General features: G+C 40.2%; 1 protein-coding gene across 8 annotated transcripts in view; it reads right to left on the bottom strand.

The window, feature by feature from the left end:
- Nucleotides 1-2,392: 2,392 nt before the first annotated feature.
- Nucleotides 2,393-22,070, bottom strand: part of DHX57 (DExH-box helicase 57) — a 107,698-nt gene continuing 88,020 nt past the window's right edge. For all 8 annotated transcript variants that reach the window (XM_033838696.2, XM_019942778.3, XM_019942780.3 and 5 more), the window contains 10 exons: nucleotides 21,055-21,228; nucleotides 20,239-20,439; nucleotides 18,590-18,866; nucleotides 14,101-14,196; nucleotides 13,934-14,017; nucleotides 10,685-10,822; nucleotides 9,949-10,023; nucleotides 8,313-8,447; nucleotides 4,860-5,060; nucleotides 2,393-3,202 (listed from right to left, as the gene is read on the bottom strand). In XM_033838696.2, the coding sequence (XP_033694587.1) occupies nucleotides 3,059-3,202; nucleotides 4,860-5,060; nucleotides 8,313-8,447; nucleotides 9,949-10,023; nucleotides 10,685-10,822; nucleotides 13,934-14,017; nucleotides 14,101-14,196; nucleotides 18,590-18,866; nucleotides 20,239-20,439; nucleotides 21,055-21,228 (1,525 nt within the window). In that variant the 3' untranslated portion in view covers nucleotides 2,393-3,058. The remainder of the gene's footprint in view (nucleotides 3,203-4,859; nucleotides 5,061-8,312; nucleotides 8,448-9,948; nucleotides 10,024-10,684; nucleotides 10,823-13,933; nucleotides 14,018-14,100; nucleotides 14,197-18,589; nucleotides 18,867-20,238; nucleotides 20,440-21,054; nucleotides 21,229-22,070) is intronic.

Genomic DNA, 22,070 nt, shown 5'->3' with positions numbered 1-22,070 from the left:
GTTTGGGGGTGAGGATTTCCTTATGAATTCCTTCAGTCAAGGCTTTCCAACATTTTTCACATTCTGGCACATCTACAGAATGATAGGGTTTGTGCATTTTTTGTTTTTTTGGTTGAATTACAGTTAGTTTACAATGTTGTGTTAGCTTCAAGTGTACAGCAAAGTGATTCAGTTATACATATATATACTTTTTTAGATTCTTTTCCATTATAGGTTATTACAAGATATTGAATATAGTTCCCTGTGCTGTACAGTAGGTCGTTGTTAACCTATTTTATATATAGTAGTGTGTACATGTTAATCCCAAACTCCTAATTTATCCCTCCTCCCCACGCCCACCCCACCCGACCTGGCTAGCCTCTTGATAACTATGTTTTCCATGTCTGTGAGTCTGTTTGTTTTGTAAATGAGTTCATTTGAATCACTCTTTTAGATTACACACATAAGTAATAGCCTATGATATTTGTCTTTCTGTCTGGCTTACTTCACTTGGTATGATAATGTCTAGGTCCATCCATGTTGTTGCTAATGGCATTATTTCATTCTTGTTTATGGCTGAGCAATGTTCCATTGTGTCTATATACATCACATCTCCTTTATCCATTCAATCTGTGGATGGATATTTAGGTTGTTTCTGTGCCTTGGCTACTGTAAATAGTGCTGCTATGGATTTGTGCATTTGTGTGTGGCGGAAAGTAACCAGCCCAGCACGGCTTCCCTGAGAGAGCAGTTCCTCAGCACTCTGAATGGAAAGTTTTGTTATTAACTACCTTGCAGCTGCATGCTCTGCTGCAAACTTGCATTCAAACCTGCAGGTCCACGTGGGCAGATGGCTCTAGTTAGGGCAGCATGAGCTCTGCTATAGCGCCAACAGTCAAAACTGGTTTGAAAAAAACTTGTTTAGAGGGTTAGTGCAGTTTTCTCTTTCATTTCTCCTAAACGTCCCAAGCCTAATCGGTTTTGTAATGTGAGCCTGTTTCAATAGCAAGTCAGAACTTGTATACTGTGGGTGCTATGCATATGTATGTTATTTAAAGTGATTTTATGAATTAATGCCTTTTTTTTTCTTTTTTTTTTTGTGGTACGCGGGCCTCTCACTGCCGTGGCCTCTCCCGTTGCGGAGCACAGGCCCCAGACGCGCAGTCCCAGCGGCCATGGCCCACGGGCCCAGCCGCCGCGCGGCATGTGGGATCTTCCCAGACCGGGGCACGAACCCGTGTCCCCTGCATCGGCAGGCGGACTCCCAACCACTGCGCCACCAGGGAAGCCCGAATTAATGCCTTTTAAAAACACTGCTTAGAGCCTAAGCTCTTTAAGTGCACCGAAGCTTAAACACACTTCAAAATGACTGTTTTGGACAGTTTCAGTGGTTTCCTGAGAACTTAAATACCTTGAAAAGTGAACATCCTTCACTGAGGTGGTTTTGTTGAGTTAGTGTGAATTCCATGTATAGTGGGAAACCTGTAGTAACTCTCTACCTGAGGACTACCGAAATATAGGAATACTTTTTCCACTCAGCTTTTTGGGATTCTTCTTGGTCACACTGAAAAATGTCCAGGGAAAGTATAAATATATATATACTTTTTTTTTTCAGAATGCTAGTGCCCCATTACCCTAAATGGGGGTTGAAAATAACAGTCCCATGGAAGGTATTTTTATGGCTGTAAATCTGACACTAGTATGGCAACCTTTTCTACCTTAACCATGCCAACTCTGTTGTGAGAATACCATTAAAATTTTCCTTCGGGTAATGTGAAATGTGGCCATTAGATCCAGGTGAGTTCATAAGATTCCTAAATAGAAAACCTACAAGAGAATGAAAACACCCAGACTGTTCTGCTTTTAAGAATAAGTGTGGGGGCTTCCCTGGTGGCGCAGTGGTTGAGAGTCTGCCTGCGGATGCAGGGGACGTAGGTTCGTGCCCCAGTCTGGGAGGATCCCACATGCCGTGGAGCGGCTGGGCCCATGAGCCATGGCCACTGAGCCTGTGCGTCCGGAGCCCGTGCTCCGCAACGGGAGAGGCCACAACAGTGAAAGGCCTGCGTACCGCAAAAAAAAAAAAAAAAGAATAAGTATGGGGTTTCCCTGCTGGTGCAGTGGATGAGAATCCGCCTGCCAATGTAGGGGACACGGGTTCGAGCCCTGGTCCGGGAGCATCCCACATGCTGTGGAGCAACTAAGCCCGTGTGCCACAAAGACTGATCCTGCGCTCTAGAGCCCGCGAGCCACAACGACTGAGCCCACGTGCCACAACTACTGAAGCCCACGTGCCTAGAGCCCGTGCTCTGCAATAAGAGAAGTCACTGCAATGAGAAGCCCGCGAACCACAACGAAGAGTAGCCCCTGCTCGCCGCAACTAGAGAAAGCCTGTGCACAGCAACGAAGACCCAACTCAGCCAAAAATAAATAAATAAATTTATTTAAAAAAAGAAAAGAAGTGTGTTATGGATAAAACCAGCTCACATTCTGATAACAAATAAGTGTTCATTAAGTTTGGTTTTTTTAAGCTGAACTTTAATGAGTAAAAATCCCTCACGAATGAAGTTTATGTAATGGCCTATAGCCGAAATGAAATTTTAATTTTTCTTGCTCACATGATTTTTTTTCCTTCTCTGTTCTGACTTCTTTCAGTTGAGCCTTTATGACAGAAAAAAAACAATTGATATTTCTCCTCATGCCCTTATCTCACCCCAGTAAAAAGCAGGAGAAAAATAATACATAGATTAAAACAGAATTGTATTAAATATTCACTTTCCTGTTAATCAGATGAATTTCATTCATTCCAGGGCAGTCAGAGAGAAAAATACAGGCAAGTTGGTTTTCGAACTCACACCGACACTCCAAATTGTGCTGGGAATGCCCACTGCTTGGTTAGAAATACTTAGTGTGGAAAATTTCCCTAAAGGTGTGCGTCGCCTCAGCTGACTTGGCAGTGCCTGCCCTGGGCTCCTTCACCAGGGCAGCCCCATCGCGGAGCTGCAGCTCGAGGTAGAGGTGCTGCCATCATTTCCCAGCTGAGCAAGCAGGTGAGTAGCAAGCACTCTCCCGAGCCTGGTCTTTATTGTGTGGTGACAAGTTTCACAATCATGCTGATGATCCGTGACCCTCGAGGACAGGTACACAGATCTATGCTTGGGTTTTTTATCTTATCCTGGAGAAGCTGGTCAAGTTCGCAGCGAAGTTCCTTTACTAATTCAGCCACCTAAAATGAAAGTTGCAATGTAAGCAGTGCTTCGACCAACAGGGGAGGAAAGGTTATTAAAGGAAATTCTCCAGTTATGATTATCATTATTCTAGATTTCTGCTATTTTAATTCCATGGTGGGGGAACTAAACATTTTTTTCTAAAACTGCTTCTAAAATTTCTTGATGCAATTATAGGAACATACACTCAATGTCAGCTCTGTAATATACTAAGTGGGGTCCATTTTAAAAAGCCTCCTCTCTCACATCTCATTTAAAGAAAAGATTAAATCGGGAAATATGGCTTTTATATAGTGTTCTCCATATTAAAGCTTGGTCGACTTTTACAATTTGCTCCGAGAGGAGAAGAAGGAAAATGGAGAATTAAAAATGGCAGATGTTAAACCAAAAAAATCTCTTTAACTTTGGAATTTGTCTGCTTTTGTTGGTGGGGACAGGGTTGGGAGACAGCCTCCATGTTTTACGGCGGTTTGCCTGTGCTGACGCAGTGCCACTGTGCGTGTCTTGCCAGCATCTGTTCGGCTGCTGCTCCGCTGTCTGGCAACCCTGCAGGGTGGACTCTGTCTGCATCACGCAGGCTCACGCCATGTGCCCTGCCAGAGTGAATGGTTCAGGTGGTCCAGGCCTTAGAGTCCATGACATTCTTCAGCCACAGGAGTTGGTTTAGGAGAGGAGGTTTGCTGGAACTTTTAGGAAAGAAGCGTTCTGTCTTCCCTTTTGGACAGTATATGCTGCACGGACGTGACCCAGGAGCCACTACAGCCGTCCTGCTACCACAGGGCCAGACAGGCTTTTGTTGTTAAGCAGCTGAATCAAACCAACACTGCCTGGCCCTCTTGACCTGTACTGTCCCATGTGGCTAATCTCCTGACCACATGAAACGTGCCTGATCCGAATCGAGATGCGCTGTGAGTATAAACTACACACCAGGTTCTGAAGACTTAGTATGAAAAAAGAGTATAAAAAGCTCAATTGTTTATATTGATTACATGTTGAAATTAAAACTTTTTAGATGTTTTCTGCTATATAAAATATTAAAACTAATTTCACCTATTTACTTTTTTTTAATGTGGCTACTAGAAAAATTATTAGGTATGTGGCACATATATTTCTCCTGGACTGTGCCGCTTCAGACTTTAAAGGGAATTAACTGTAATGTTTGAGTTGGTGTTTCTGCCTCCTGCAACAGAAGATTTCTAAGAGATGCAAATATTAAAAATTTTTATATCTTAAATATACTCCCCCTTAAACGTTTTCTAGAGACTCCATATAGTGAATAATTGAGACATTTTTTAATGGTGGTTGTGGAATCAGGGTGATTTTTACTTAGTTCTGCTCATCTATATTTTGATTTTCTTTGAACTTGTATTTGTATAACAATCAGGAAGTGCCAACACCTCCCTCACAGCTTCTGTCCGAAGCCTTTCACACCAGCTGTCCTGGGCTTCCCCTCCTAGTGTGCTTCCTGAACTCTTACTAAGGCTCCCCCCCCCCCGGCCTCACTTCAGCCTCAGTCTTGCTTAGTGTCCCCTGCAGACCCATCATTCACTCTTACTCAGCTCTGTGGTCCTTGTTCCCTGAAGAAATGCTCTATACTTCCTATTATCAGAGCCCCTCATGGCCTGAGTCTCATGCGACAGACTCGTTATCCCTTACCTGATGTGAAGCTGCTGCAAAACGGATCCAGCCATCATCCAAGGAGACAATGAACTCTCCCCTGTGGAGCTGCACATTCACTTGTCCTCCTCCGAACAAGACCAGCGGGTACACAGACACCATGCTGCAGTCTCGGATGAACACCCGACTAGTTTTGATCTTCTCATGGTACAGCAGGTAGGGGCTGTCAAAGTGTCTGACCTGAAACATATGACAGTTACGTCATTGGCAACATAAGGGGAACTCCACCAGTCCCAGGGATTTAATCATCACCTGTCCAATGACTCCCAAAATTACCTTCAGCCTGTAGGTTCCCCTGAGCTCCAGCCTTGTATGTGCAACTGCCTACTTGATGTCTGTACTCGGACATCTAACAGGCATCTCAGATTTGTTGTGTTCAAAAGGAATTCTCAATTTTCCCCTCCTTGTGGTGTTCACTATCTCGTTAAATGATACTCCCATTCACCCAGTTTGCACCCAGTTGCTCAAGCTCCCAATTTAGGAGCCATCCTTGATTGCTCTCTCTCCCTCACTCCATCTATATCATCACTAAGTCCTGTCAGCTCTGTTTTCAAAATACATGATGAACTGACATATTCTCACCACTTCTACAGCTACCACCTCATGCAAACTGTCATCTCATACAGACCACTGCAGTGGCTTCCTATGTACCTGCCCTTTTGCACCTTCACAGTTTCTTTTCCATACAGAGGCCACAGTGATCTTTTAGAAACCAGTTAGGGCTCAGAACCCTCCAGAGATTTCCCAAGGATAAAATCTCAGATCCTTCTGTGGATCCTACACGACCTGATCCCTGCCCACTTGTCCCAACTCATCTACCACTTCCACCCCTAACCATCCCCTCCATTTGCACTGGCTGCCTTCTTGCATTTCCTGGAACACACCAAATATGCTCCCATCTCATGGTCTTTGCACTTATTTCCTCAGCTTGGAATGTCCTCTCTTTAGATACCTGCATGACTTGCCCTTTACTTCATTTAGGATCTGCTCAATTGTTTTCTCCTGAGAGTTCTTCCCTGGTCACTCTACGTAAAGTAGCCCCTCTTGGGAGGTGGAGGGATAAATTAGGAGTAGGGGATTAATACCGATAGATACCCACCACGGTATATAAAAGATACATAACAAGGATTACTGGATAGCACAGGGAACTATATGCAATATCTCGTAATAACCTATAGTGGAAACGAATCTGATGCTATATACCTGAAACTAACACAATATCGTAAATCAACTATAGTTTAAAAAAAAAAAAAAAGCCCCTCTCTGTCACTCTCGATCTCTTACGGTTTTATTTTCCTTCATAACATTTGTCATTAACCTGAGATTATTTGTTTACTTATTTCTTGCCTGTCTTCCCCATTAGAATGTAAGTTCCCTGAGGGCAGAGACCTTGTCTCCCTAGCTCATCCGCTGTCCTCCATGGCCTGCAACAATGCCTGGCACAGAGGAGGTGCTAGCAGATACTGAGTGGATGCATGAATGACTTGGATTCACTGAAGAAATGTCATGGTAAACGCAGGAGAGGACGAGTGGAGGTAACTTGGGCCCCCGGTTCCCAAGTACACATGCAGCCAAGAGGGCAGATGACTTCCTGGTTCTCAGACTCTTCTGAGCTTAACACTTCTTTTCATTCTTTGCTGACACTTTACTCAGTAGTTTTACAAGTTGACCAGCCCTAACACTTCAAACTCTCTTCCTGCATTCTCCTTTTCTCTTTTCCTCCTTCATCTCTTTATCGAGATGAAGCTTTATTGAACATCTGCTTTCAGCTATGCTGGCTAGGCACCGTGCTAGACATCAAGAAGGCAGAGATAAATAAAATTCAATTCCTGTCTTCAGGAATTTTACATGTCCATGAATGAGACATACCATAAGCTATAAAATAATGTGATAAGCACAACAGTGGAAAAATGCACACTATACAGTGACGGAACAGAAATAAGGAGCAACTAGGAGACGGACACTGGGAAAGGGATATATGATGGGAGCCTAGAGGATAAGTAGGAGCCTGCTGGGGAATTAGAACGCCACTCCAGGCATAGAGGACAGTGTGTCCTGTGTCATGACACCGGGGGACACTGTTGGTAGTCTGGTATCACTGGAGCATAAAGAATGACAGGAGTGGGTTGGGGCAGGGGACATGGGCTAAGAAGGGGCTAGATGTGAAGGGTCGTAGGAGAGTTTACAGTAGACTCCATCTATGAAGAGTTAAGCAAGGGTATGACATAATCAAATGTGTGTTTTGTAAAGATGATTCTGGCAGCAGTAGTATGAAAGGTTGGAGAGAGAAAGCACCAGAAGTAAGATTAGTACTTCAGGCAAGAGACAGATATTTGGGGTTTGAACTGAGGAAATGGCAGCAGGGACAAGAGAAGGAAAATCTGAGACATGTCAAAAGGAAGTGTTGGGACCTGGTGACCAATTAGACTGGCATCAGGAGAAAAGCAGGGTCCATGACTCCAGGGTTCTGATTTGGATGGTCCCATTTCACCAAGACAGGGAACACAGAGGAGTGAATTCAGAGATAATGAGTTTGATTTTTTAGCTTTTGAGTTTGAGGTGACTAGAAGGCATCCAGGTGGTGATTTCTAGCAAGACAGCTCAGAAAAAAAAGCCCAGGACGAGAGAGAGAGATTTGGGGTCTGTGTCAGCATGTAGGTGGCAGTTAGAACCACGATGTTGTGCCCTGGTGGTTCAGGAAGATTATGTGCACTGTCATAAGAGAACAAGGACAGAACCACGATTTCAGAGTAAGGGAAGAGAATCTGGTAAAGGGGCTAGAGGGGGATGATCAGCGAGAGAGAAGAAAGTGATATTTCAGAAGCAAAAAGCATCAAAGATTGTCAAGAGGTAGGGAAGTCAGCAATATCAAATACTTCATGAGTCAAGTATGATGAGAGCCAGGGAATTTGTTCCCTATATTTGACAACTAGGAGGTTATTCATGACTTCGGATGAATTTAGTGGAGTGGTGGGAGCAGAAGCCTCCCAGCAATTGGCTGAAGGAAGAAGGAGAGCTGAGGATGTTGGATCGACAAGCACAGGTCATGGCCTCTTAAGGCACAGATGGAGTGAGAGAATTACATCATGACCTCTTAAATCACCACCGCAAAGAAACAATTTTATATCTGAAAGCAGGCTTAATAGTTCAATTTCCAGTACATTTGTGCTTATTCAACTTTCCCCAAGTCAGTGATGCTGCTAAAGACAGTGAGTGATGGAACAAGGTTTGGCTGAAGTGAAGGGACTGTTTCTCACCCCAGGACCTGCCATGTGTAAATGCATTTGACCCTTGAACAACAAGGCTTTGAACTGCATGGGTCCACTTACACTCAGATTTTTTCAATACTAAATACTACAGTACTACACAATTCGCATTGGTTGAATCTGTGGATGTGGAACCTGACTGTTAAGTATACCCAGCCATCCTGACCTGGTAGTTCACTGATGAAGGGTGAATGTGTACATATCCATCGTTCTTGGTGACAAACTTCAATTCCTCTGATTTCGGTTGCATTCTGACAGCTCCGGTACTGGTCTTCTGAAATTTCCCTTCTGGGCTTTTCACCTAAACAACAGGTATTTAAAAATATATATATATATATATAAAATACGTATTTCCATTGTAGGATGTATCCCTTGACAAAAAAAGTCTTGTTTGAATGCCCTTGTTGCTGCTTCCCTCTCTGTTTCCTTTTGGAAGCAGTACAAGCATGCTTTCTTTTTCTTTTTTTGAACCATGAGGAGGTGTGGATGTAAATGTAGTTCTGGGTGACTATACCACACACCAGCCACGTGGGGGAGAAACCACATTGATGTTTCAGGTCTGCCCTGATTATCAGGGAAAGAGATTCAGCTGGCAACACTGGACCAGGAATCTGCTGACAATTCCAATACCAATCCAACATTTCCAAATGAATTTTTCAAAATAGTGAAAAACAGATTGTTTCACCAAAAAAAATGAAAAGCTTATGTGCACACACACACCTCCATATTTACTGTAGAAAATAACATTACTACTATATAACACAGGGAACAATATTCAATATCTTGTAATAACCTATAATAACTCCTGTAATCCCATGATTAAGAAATAACATTAATGTTTGACATATATCATTTTAGTTTTCTGTTATATTTATATATAGAAATAAATATATATGTATTAAAACTAATATAGGATCATTTTCTATAAATATTTTCCTAAAACATACTTCTCAGTGGCTATACAGCACCTCACTGTCACATCCTCACCCAAAGTCCATAGTTTACATTAGGGTTTACTTTTGTTGTTGTACATTCCGTGGGTTTGGGCAAGTATGACATGTTATCTATCATTATGGTACCATGCAGAGTATTTTTACTGCCCTAAACATCTTCTGTGCTCTGCTTATTCATCCCCCTCACCCCTGATTTTTTAAGTGTCTCCACAGCTTTTCTCCACATGATTTTTTTTTAAGTAAATTTCAAATGATTTGAAAAGCATGCAAGCACTAAGCAAAAATAAGCCATAAATGAATCAGCAGACATCAACTGAACAGTTATCAAAAAGTTAAGTGAGAAATGCTTCAGTACTCTGACAACTTCACATTCTAAGTTTGACAAGGACTGGATAACCAAATCTCAGGTAAAAGTCTGACAGTACATTCAGGTAGGGTTTCCAGAAGAGGGGGATCATAGGCGGTCCCGTGACAAGGTACTGACTTGTTCTTATCTAATTTTAGTCCAGAGTAGAGGGCATAAGGGAAATTGTAGTAGAATCAAATTTCTACCTAACATAGGTTAGTTATGCACAGACTGGCTCACAGTGACATTTATGTCCATTTTAATTTCTGGAATGTCATAATGTCAGAAGGATTAAAAAGGCACCTTATTTTATACAATAAATGTGTTCTTGAATGATGTATCAACACATTTGGGGAACTGAAGAACTGGAAATATATACTACGTTTAAAAGGCTGTGTGTGTGTGTGTGTGTCTTTAAGATGATTAATGTGCATGTCTTAACTTACAACCCTTGGCTAAAATCAAACAGGAAGTGGGAGGACCCAGGAAAAATGTTTCCTTACCTGCACTACATTTGGATATAGAGCAGCACACAGCATTGCTGATATCAGCTTGGGGTTCTCAGCATTTGAGTTAGCCTATGAGAAATACAGCATTAATCTTTTAAGTAATGTGTCTATTTCTGTCTATCCCTGGAAATTATTATATTTCTCTTGATTTCTAAAAAGCATCTCATTTCTATCACTTTGCTAGAAAAATTATTTCTAAGTAAAAAAAAAAAGTCTACTGGACCACATTCACACAGTACCCTTCCAAGAAGTCCACAATTACTTTCTAGATCTCTGCAGAGCAGTTACAAAGCCAGTGTTCCTAAGGATCGGTCGAGAGAAAGATTCTGGTTCATGAGATGTTCACAATTTCCAGAAAGTACTAACTGTACTTAGAACAGAGTGGCATCAGGTTTCATCTTGAATTGTTCTTCTGATACTTATTACATACAAAACTATCCTGGGTTTGAAAAAGGCTGGTCTGATTAAGAAGACATTATTGGAAAGTCCGTTCTACCTCCGATGGACCCACCAAGAACCAATGTGAAATTAAAAAAAAACAGAAGCAACAATCAACAAAAAAACTCTCATTTTTCTGAGCGTTAGCTGACATTTGTGGAAAGAAAATCAAGAATGCCACTAACCCACTGCTCATAGGGCTTAAGTGAACAAGGCCTACAAGTGTTCCTGAGGTAACAGACTATGAGTGTGATCATCAAAGAGAAGTAAGAACTAACTACACATTCTTTACCTCTTCTCCTGTGGCATCCAAGATACCATCTCCTCCTCCTTGGGCCCTTTTCTCAATTTCCCTTGCTCTGAGTCCCTCTTTCACAAAGCCTATATCCGATAACAGTTCCGTGAACTGTCGTTTGAGGCTGGCCATTTCCTGAAAGAAATGGAAAAAATCTTTAAGCAGGGGCATCAACATATCAAAGGTAAGAATGACTACAAAAACGATTAGTTCAGCGTATAGTAATGAGACTCATGTGGGTTTACCAAACAGGTGTGAAGATTATCTTGTCTGTTCATTCACAAAAGGGCAGTTTTCACTCATACAAACCAGCAGTGTAAAACCATTACACAGAAATTCACAAATTTCAGAAAACCCAAAGATCATTTAATTCTAGATTACGTTAAAAAAAAAACCAAACCATTAATTGGATTTTGGGTAGGTCTGATTTTCCTCGCAATTCTTAGGACAGCCAAAAACGTAGTTTACTTTGTGGAACTCTAGCTCAAGGTGCTGTGACACTGTCTGGTTTTTCCTACTTCCTTTCTGCTCAGGTCCTCTTAGTGCCTTACCCGAGCCTAGAGTGGTTAGTGTTCTCTCTTAAAAGATGCAGAACACCCACCTCAGAACCTTCCCTCTTTCTCTTACTTTGTGAACTTGGCTGGCTCACGTTTTCCCTACGAATAGGAATACTATTAAGCGGTTTAGATTTAGAAACCCCTTTCTGCATCTGAGCACAAGTGTGAGAATGAAAAGCACAAACCTCTGGCATCTGTTCAAATATGAGCTGTGTATCAGACAATAGAGAAGCAGATAATGACAATCAAAGGAATGGAAAGCTAAGCAATGCTACCCTGTATCTGATGACAATTTAAGTATTTTCTTGGACTGTCAATCACAGATGTATAACATGGCAAAATATAACTAGGAGTTAAATATACCAGAGTTCTATTTCATGACAAGGTTTTAATATCTTAATAAAACTAATTCTAGGACTTCCCTGGTGGCGCAGTGGTTAAGAATACGCCTGCCAATGCAGGGGACACAGGTTCGAGCCCTGGTCTGGGAAGATACACATGCTGTGGAGCCATTAAGCCCATGCGCCACAACTACTGAGCCTGCGCTCTAGAGTCCACGGGCCACGACTATTGAGCCCGGGCACCTAGAGCCCATGCTCCGCAACAAGAGAAGCCACCGCAATGAGAAGCCTGTGCACTGCAATGAAGAGTAGCCCCCGCTCACCGCAACTAGAGAAAAGCCTGCATGCAGCAATGAAGACCCAATGCAGCCAAAAATAAATAAATTATAAAAAAAAAAGTCGATTAAAAAAAGAAACACAAAACATTCTACAATACAATCTAAGCTGGACTTTAGTGAAGTCCAGAGGTAGCTGTTTGATGGCCCTCATAGATAACAGCAAAATCTACACACATCCTAAAGAAAAAGAATAAATTTAGTAAAAAATGTAATTTAAAAGAAATATTATTTTATACTTAAAACTCTTAATGACTCAAGAAAATATTACTGCACCTTACATATAAAATACTCTTTAGACCAGTGCTTCTCAACCCTGGCAGCATATTAGAATCCCTTGGTGAACTCAACAACAAGGAAAATAAACATGCTCAGGCTCCACCCCTGGAGATCCAGATGTAATTGGCCTGGAGTGGAATTTGGGTATTTTTACTTTTTTTTTTTTAAGCTCCCTCGGGTGAATCTAATCTGTAGCCAGGATTGAAAATCATTGCTTTTGTTGTACTTAGAATAAAGCTACAGCCTTTGTCTTCTCAAAACGCCTCACTGCAGTACACCTAAAGGCAGAGAAGAATAAAGGCAAATACTGGGATGGTTTTGAGGTCTCTTACTTCATTTTAAATAACCATTCATCCATGCATTCAATGAATTTTACTGAGCATCAACTATGTGCTAAGTACTGTTCTAGGCACTGGGGATACAGTATTGAACAAAACATAAAATCTCGGCTCTGGGGCTTCCCTGGTGGTGCAGTGGTTGAGAGTCCACCTGCCGATGCAGGGGACACGGGTTCGTGCCCCGGTCCAGGAAGATCCCGCATGCCGCGGAGCGGCTGGGCCCGTGAGCCATGGCCGCTGAGCCTGCGCGTCCGGAGCCTGTGCTCCGCAACGGGAGAGGCCACAACAGTGAGAGGCCCGTGTACCGCAAAAAAAAAAGAAAAAAAAAGAAAAAAAATCTCGTCTCTGATGGAGCTTATGGGGTAGAGAGATAACTAGCTGTCAGGTAGTGGTAAGTACTACGAACATTAATTTTGTGTTCTATTCCAAGACATCTTCTAATATAGAAATTAATTCCTTCTCCCTCCCGAGCCTCAAAATCTTTGAGTGAAATAGATGCTTTGTAAAGATAATGCACCGTTATTATTCTGGCTTTTTTTTTTTTTGCGGTATGGGGGCCTCTCACTGTTGTGGCCTCTACTGCTGCGGAGCACAGGCTCCGGACGCGCAGGCTCAGCAGCCATGGCTCACGGTCCCAGCCGCTCTGTGGCACGTGGGATCTTCCCAGACCGGGGCACGAACCCGTGGTCCCCTGCATCGGCAGGCAGACTCTCAACCACTGCGCCACCAGGGAAGCCCTATTCTGGCTTTTCATGCCACTTTGGAAGGCGGCCTAAAATACTATTACAACAGAAGACAGAGCCCTGCCTGTTATTACACAGAAGATAATAAACCTTTCTTTCTCTTTCTTGTGTACTTGTTATTGACATAGTAGCCTCTGATGGACAGAAGAATTAACAAAGAAAATCTGGTTCAGTATTCAGTCTTTGGTTTTAGGGAGAGGGTAAGGGGTTTGGCGATGGTCATAGACCGCTTTGAGGATCTGATGAAGCTATGATCCCTTTCTCCAGAATAATGCACGTTATGTATAAGGGCATGACTTTGCATACGATTTCAGGGGCTTATGGATCTGGGTTAAGAATGTTTGGTATAACTATGGAAAAAACTGACTTCCAGTAAGCAGAAATCTTCAGAGTGCCTATATTCCCCTAGCCTCCACAGAAGTTAAACACAGATTCACTGAAAAGAGGAAGAACAGATCAGTTGAAAGGTTCAGCACAAAAGGCCAGATGTCATAGTTCAGGAGTCTGTTTTACCCAGGTGGTAAAGCCAAGCATATTCCAAAAATAACATTTTCAATGTCAAGGCAGGACAAGCAAGATAAAGTTGCAACACCCTCTGGTGCGCTACTACAATAGAAAATGAATGAAAACAAATTTGCACAGAAGCAACTTACCTGAAGAACTCTTCCTGACAAGAAGTTTTGTCTGCAGTAATTATAACTTGCACGCATACCTTCTTTCGTACTTAGCTGCCATCCCTAAATTTTGGAGAAAATCAAAATGTTACTGTCTTTAGTGCCAACTCTGGTAATAAATCTCAGCTATTAGGTTGTATGCTTACCTTATATGCTCGTAGAAGGGCCAGATAATCACTGTTTGCAAATGCAAATTCTAGCTTTTTCTGGTTAGCTTCCTCTTTTTTATCCCAGGGAGATACCTAAATGAGGAAAACCAGGTTTGAAGGACACATTTTACCCAGGGTTCCAAATGGCACTTTCCTACTGCTGAAGCCAGGTGCCTCGGGAAGTATTATGTGTGGAACAGGGTACACAGTGGGTGGCTGGTTAAAAGTAATTATGGTGGCTAAGTGCAAAGCTAACAGTCCTACTTGTCCTTGTGAGTCCATCTGCCCACCCAAAATAACCTCTACTGGGTCTTTTACTTCCTAGTGGCAAGATGTCATCAAAGAGCCACTCATTCTAAAAGCTACATCTAAAATCTAAGATTCTGTTAACTCTGTGGTATCTTTATTTTACAGATTCTTATTCATCTTCTATACTTAAGTCTCCCCTATTTCTATACCCATAATTCATGTTTTTTTCCTTTTAAAAATAATGTTTACAGGTCCTCCTTTTCCCTACAAATTAGTAAAATCAGCTGAGAACTTAATTTTCACTGCCTTCTCTTGCTGCAACATACACATGTACTAAAGACACCAGCAAGAGCAAGTTACACTGAGGCCCAAGCTGTATCACACTGAAAGTCATTCTAAACCAACTACGGTGCTTCTCTCTAATTTTCATATATTTGGACACCTTTATAGCTAACACAACAATAATAAAATTTTATTTTCTATTTGAAAATAAATTTTCTTCCTTTTTAGGAAGACTAGTGGGAAAAGGATTACATTTGGGAATTAACTATGTTTATAGTTCCCAGCAAAGGACAGGTGTTCAGTTTTGGCTAAGGATGACATCAATATTTCTAATGAACAATTTCTGCATTCCAATAAAAGAAAACAGACAGTGAGAGGTTATTTAGATGAGTTGAGAAATAGGCAATGGAGGTCTTGTTCACAATAATACTGACTGTATGTCTCTGAGCAAGCTACATCTGTAGCTTGGTTTTGTCATCTGTTGTTAAATGAGGGGGCTGAAACTAAGATCTTTTTGCAGATCTGTGAGTTTATAATTCCATGAAGTATAACATTAAAACTGAAGAAAATTATTACATCTATTCCCCTATCTATCTGAGATAAGCCATGGTGAAAATAAAGGAAGAGTGACACTCTACCCAATGACAGCTGAATATTCATTTTCAAGTCTACATGGAATACTTTCCAGGACTGAGCATATACTTAGCCATAAAACAAAGCTTAGTAAGTTTTAAAGGACTAAAATAATACAAAGTATGTTCTTTGACCACAACAGAATGAAATTAGAAGTCAGTAAAAGGGAAAAACTGGGAAACTCATAGATATGTGGACATTAAACAACACATGCCTAAATAACCAATAAGTCATAGAAAAACTAGAGAGGGAAATCAGAAAATACTTGAAATGCGCCACAACTACTGAAGCCTGCATGCCTAGAGCCCGTGCTCCACAGCAAGAGAGGCCACTGCAGTGAGAAGCCCACGCACCGCAGTGAAGAGTAGCCCCTGCTCGCCGCCGCTAGAAAAAGCCCGCACGTAGCAACGAAAACCCAATGCACCAAAAAAAAAAAAAAAAAAAAAAAAGGAAAATACTTGAAATGAATGAAAATGAAGACAAAACATACCAAAACTTACAGGATGCAGCTAAAGCAGTCCATAGAAGAAAATTTATAGCTGTATATGTCTATACTAAAAAAGAAGAAAGATCTCAAATCAATAAACTTCCACCTTAAGACACTGGAAAATGAAGAACAAACTAAAACTGAAACAAACAGAAGGAAAGAAACAAAGAGCAGAAATTAATAAAATAGAGAACAGAAAAACAGTAGGGAAAACCAACGAAAAGCTGGTTCTCTGAAAAGATCAACAAAACTGACAAACCTTTAGCTAAATTGATCAAGAAAAAGAGAGAGAAGGTTCAAATTATTAGAATCAGAAATGAAAGGGGATGTTATTAACAGGCTCTCAGAAATAAAAAGGACTATAAAATACTATGTTTATATATTAATAAATTAGGTAATTTAGATGAAATGGACAAATTCCTAGAAAAAGCAAATGATCAAAACTGACTCAAAAAGAAACAGATAATCCGAATAGACCTATAAGAAGTGGAGAGGTTGAATTAATTATAAAAAAAAAACTACCCACAAAGAAAAGACCAAGTGGCTTCACTGCTGATTTCTACCAAGCATTTAAAGAAGACTTAACATTAATTCTCACAAAATCTTCAGAAAAATAAAGGAGGAGGGAACACTTCCCAAATCATTATGTGGCCAGTATTACTCTGATACCAAAGCCAGATAAAGACATCACAAGAAAAGAATACTACAGACCAATAACTCTTATGAATGTAAAAATCCTCAAGACACTAATAAAAAGAACAAAGTTGGAGGACTCACACTTCCCGATTTCAAAACTTACTACAAAACTAGAGTTTTGTATTTTGAATCAAGACAGCATGGAACTGGCCTAAGGACAGACATATAACTCAATGGAACAGAACTGAGAATCCAGGAATAAACCCATGTGTTTATGGTCAGTTGATTACTGACAAGAATGCTAACACCATTCAGTGGGGAAAGAATAGTCTTTTCAACAAATGGTGATGGGACAACAGTACAGTCACACGCAAAAGAATGAAGCTGGATTCTCACTTCACATTATATTCAAAAACTAACTCAAAATGGACCAAAGACCATAATGTAAGAGCTAAAACTATAAAACTTATAGGAAAAAACATAAGGATAAATTTTCAAGACTTTGGATTTGGCAATGGATTCTTAACCATGACAACAACAAAAGCTCGAGCAACAAAAAAACTAGATAAATTGGAATTCATAAAAATAAAAACTTTTGTATTTCAAAGAACAGATCAAGAAAGTGAAAAAGGCAACCCATAGTATAGGAGAAAATATTTGCAAATCATGTATCTGTTAAGGAACTTATATCCAGAATATATAAAGAACTCTTATAACTCAATAATAAAAGGACAAATAATAAAAAGACATTTCTTGACAGATATACAAATGGACAATAAGAAACTGAAAAGATGTTTAATATCATTAGCCATTAGAGAAATACAGATCAAAAACCACAAAGTCACACCACCTAGAACAGCTATAATAAAGTCAGATAATAACAAGTGTTAGTAAGGATGTGGAAAAATTATAATCCTGATAAAATGCTGGTAGAATGTAAAATGCCACTACTCTGGAAGAGTCTGGAAGTTCCTCAAAAAGTTAAATAGTATTTGACCCAATAATTTCACTCCTAGGTATACACCCAAGACAAATGAAAAGATATGTTCACATAAAAACTTGTACATGAATGTTTATAGCCAAAGGTGGAAACAATCCCAAATGTCCTTCAAGTGCTGAATGGATAAACGAAATGTGGTATACCCATACAAAGGAATATTATTTGGTCATAAAAGGAATGAAGCACTGATACATGCTATAACATAGATGACTCTTAAAAGCATTATGCTAAGTGAAGAAGCCGATCACAAAACACTATATATTACATTGTTTCATTAATATGAAATGTCCAGAAGAGGCAAATCTATGAACACAGCAAGGAGATTGGTGGTTATCTATGAATGGAGTGGATGGGGGGTTGGAGGGAAACAGGAGAGTGACAGCTAAGAGGTGGGTTTTTTTTGTTGTTTTTTTCACATCTTTACTGGAGTATAATTGCTTTACAATGGTGTGTTAGTTTCGGCTGTATAACCAAGTGAATCAGCTATACATATACATATATTCCCATATCTCCTCCCTCTTGCGTCTCCCTCCCACCCTCCCTATCCCATCCCTCTAGGTGGACACAAAGCACCGAGCTGATCTCCCTGTGCTATGTGGCTGCTTCCCACTAGCTATCTATTTTACATTTGGTAGTGTGTATATGTCCATGCCACTCTCTCACTTCGTCCCAGTTTACCCCTCCCCCTCCCCGTGTCCTCAAGTCCATTCTCTACGTCTGCATCTTTATTCCTGTCCTGCCCCTAAGAGGTTTTTTTTTTATGAAGTGATTAAAAATGTTCTAAAACTGACTAGGGTGATGACTGCACAATACTAAAAACTACTGTACACTTCACATGGGTGAATTATATTTCAACAAAGCTGCTGAAAAAAGTACTCCAATATATTTATTGTTTTTTAAAATCAGGCAGGGGCACTTTTTGCTTGCTTGCTTTTCTGGTTTTCCTATAATGAGCAAGTAAAGCAGATCCATAAAAAGCACATTTAGATGACTTAAATAAGCTGGCTCTCTAGTTCTTAATCTTCATTTGGGGCATGGATTTCTTTGAGGATCCAATAAAAGTTAAGAGACATTGTGCCTGAAAGATTCACATATAATATACTCACAGGAAAAGTATTAGGGGCTCACATAACCCTGAAGCCCCCATGGTCCCCTTAGAGACTTACAGACTCCAGTTCAGATGGATGCTGTTTACTTACAAAAGGAGACTTAAAAGCTAGACTCGCAGCAATGGTGAGAGCAGGATCCAAACAGCGGAAGATAGACCCAAACAGCATTAGTTTTCCGATTCTCACATCTACGGGCAGAGAAGCCAAGTGATACCCTAGAGGGGTCAGTTTTTCATCTGGAGTTAATGCTCCCAAGTCTCGTAATCGTATTTTTGAGGCACGGAGAGAATCAGTGTGCGGGGGTTCAATAAGCCGAGAGAACACAGATTGGAGATTATGAGTGCTAAACATCTCTAAAATTTTAATTCTGAAAAAACAAAACAAAACAATTTGTCATTTTTATTTCTGGTGGGATGACACAAAGAGGTAAGCTTCTTCTGTGAATGAAAATAATTTATAATTTCCCAAACATATGCTTTCATAAACCAAACCATGCCAGTTTAAATAAGTTAAAAAAAAATCTCTTATGTCTTTTACTTCTCCTAGCAATAAGTTACAGAAACACTTTCAGATTCTGAAATTTACTGAGATTCAAAATATATTTCTCTCTATAAACTTCCAAAATGCTTTTTTCTGTAACAGTGGGTTCAAATCATGAAATAAAATTCAAATGATCCACCTACTCTCTTTCCCACATCTGAAATTGCATAATAATTGTTTATAAAATTAACCTGCATTGTGTCCTGCCTTGTGACAGCTCTTGAGAAGCTGTTTTAAATTATGAATTTAGGCAATTTTCGAAAGAGAAAAATCTAACATATATAAAGTTTATTTATTTCACTTATAATTCCTTTACATTTTTACTAATGTAATGGAAGGCTCTCAAAATACACCTATTGGATAAAAGAAGAGCTGTAACATCTTTCTACAAGTAACTTTTTTCCCTTTGGGTAAACATTTTATGGGCATACTCCCTCAAAATAATGACTCGGTCAAAGAGCATGGATAGTTTTATTTTATTTATTTTTTTGCGGTACGCGGGCCTCTCACTGTTGTGGCCTCTCCCGTTGCGGAGCACAGGCTCCGGATGCGCAGCCTCAGCGGCCATGGCTCACGGGCCCAGCCGCTCCGCGGCATGTGGGATCCTCCTGGACCGGGGCACGAACACGTGTGCCCTGCATCGGCAGGCGGACTCTCAACTACTGCGCCACCAGGGAAGCCCCTAGTTTTAGAGTTCTTATATACGCTACGCAAAGTTTCAGAAAGGCTGAACCAAAGGTTCTCCAGCTTCACTAACACTGAGTTTAATCATTCATTTGTTAAATTCTATTTTATGATATTTGTTCTTGTTTGTTCATCAGGTAAATAATGGCGTTTTCAAATTGCTTTTGTTCACTTTGTTCTAACTGATAATGAGGGTGTAGATTTCCCCCTGCGATGATTTAATATTGGTGTTGCCCTAGCAGAAATTTCTTGATAAGTTAGATTACTTTCCTGACTTATAAATGTATTCTTAAGCTCTATTTTAGGGCCATCCTCTGCAATGCAAGAGATCTTTATGTGTAGAAAGTTAAAAGGAATGGTAAAGGCAACACTGAAGAGCTCTTTCTTTGCAAATGAATGAGTTCATCCAAGTCCACGCCTAGCAAAACATCTTCTACTAAGTAAAAGAAAACATGGAACTTAGGGTGAGAAACGTTGGGACATTTCGGAAGCAGAACACAAGGATCAAGATGTACCTTAGACAGAGCTGTTCCAATGGCACTCTTTGTATTTCTGGTAGCTGCTGCTTTAGAAGCTGGTGACTGAAGTGATGGCTGGTGAATAAATGGAAGCAGACCCCAGATGCAACACGACCTGCTCGACCTTTTCTTTGCAGGGCATTGGCTTGAGAGACAAAAGTATCCTCTAAACTTTCCATCCCTTTGCTGGCATCATATCTATAAAGTAAAAGAAAAGGTAAAAAGCAGTTACTTTATAAAAATGTGGCCAAAATTTTACTTAGCATGGACGGAACAGATGAACCATCCTACTTCTGTAGAAGGATAGTGTCCCGCATATTCTGGGGTAGTTGAGTCCCTGGTGGGAGCACTTTGTGCTAATTTAAATGGTTTCTGTACTATATACTACATACAGTTTCTTTATTCAATTAAAAAAATTTTTTTTTCATTTTGTTTTCAACAAATAAAAATTACAGATATTTAAGGTGTACAATGTGATGTTTTGATATATGTATACATTGTGAAATGATTACCAACCTTTTGGTAATTAACATTTCCATCACCTCCCATACCAATTCTTTTTCATTCAAGCACATGTAAAGCATATAAGAAAAAGGAAAAATAATTATTTCTAAGGTAAAAACTTAAAATTTCTACCTCTGTTTGAATATAAGATTCATGATCCTAGCTACAGAATCACTCATATCTACAGAGTTTTCATAAAGTATTTTTTCAAACGTAATCCATGTAGCTTAATAGCATTAGCCTTTAACAGCTGTCTTGCTCCGAATGAGGCATCGTTAGCCCCTCTCTTACATCACCAAAAGAGGATACCTCTTTTCTTTCATTTTCCCAGAATCGATGACATAGACAACATCATCGATGGTTATGGATGTCTCAGCAATGTTGGTGGAAATTATAATCTTAGTTACACCGATAGGAGGTTTTACAAACACAGCCTGCTGCTCTTCACTGGATAAAGATGAATGAAGTGGGTGAACAACACACCTAAAAAAAAAAAAAGGATTTAGTGTTCTAGTACAAAACACTGAAATTGGGTTATAATGGGTGAATTTCTATTAAAACTAACAATGTGACTCCGAAAATCAGCAGCTTCTCCACAACCTGTCCTCAAGGCCCAGGTCTTCTAAATGGGAAAGTTCTTTCTGACCCTTAAAAGACATTTACTCAGTTCTATGAACTAAAAACTTTGTATCAACTTAGGAAAAACTGGAGTGTAATTCACTAGTAAATAATCAAGAGGACTAAATAGTTGACATTCTACAATTCTACAAGTAACAAGCCTGGAGCACACTAACCAACAAAGAATCATTTTTTTCCCTACCTTTAAATTCAGAGAAAGAGAGACAGAGACAGTCATGTATGCTAAGAAACTTCACTCTTATATTTCTAGGGGGTGTTCATCTGTCAAGTAGTGTCCCCTTAGATATGAAGACACACCCAGTCTGTCTTACTACTGGAATAGGAACCACTGAAAATTATTTTTTCTCAAAATGGTAACATTTCTTTGTTGTTATTAACACTGGCTTCTCCAATCCCCAGTATCTGGCAGCTGAAATTACAGTTGACCCTTGAAAAATATGCGGATTAGGGAAGGCCAATCCTCTGAGCAGTCAAAAATCCATGTATAATTTATAGTTGGCCCTTTGTATATGTGGTTCCTCTGTATCTGTGGTTCTGCAGCCATGGATTTAACTAACCATGTATCATGTAGTACTATAGTATTTACCACTGAAATAAATCCATGTATAAGTGGACCCATGCAGTTCAAACCCGTGTTGTTCTAGGGTTAACTGCACATGCAATTTTGCTGAGTCACTACGCTAAGT

The sequence above is a fragment of the Tursiops truncatus genome, chromosome 14, assembly GCF_011762595.2.
Source record: "Tursiops truncatus isolate mTurTru1 chromosome 14, mTurTru1.mat.Y, whole genome shotgun sequence".
Classification (NCBI taxonomy): Eukaryota; Metazoa; Chordata; class Mammalia; order Artiodactyla; family Delphinidae; genus Tursiops; species Tursiops truncatus.
The sequence above is the reverse complement of the archived record's forward strand: the minus strand, read 5'-3'. Positions and strand labels throughout refer to the sequence as shown.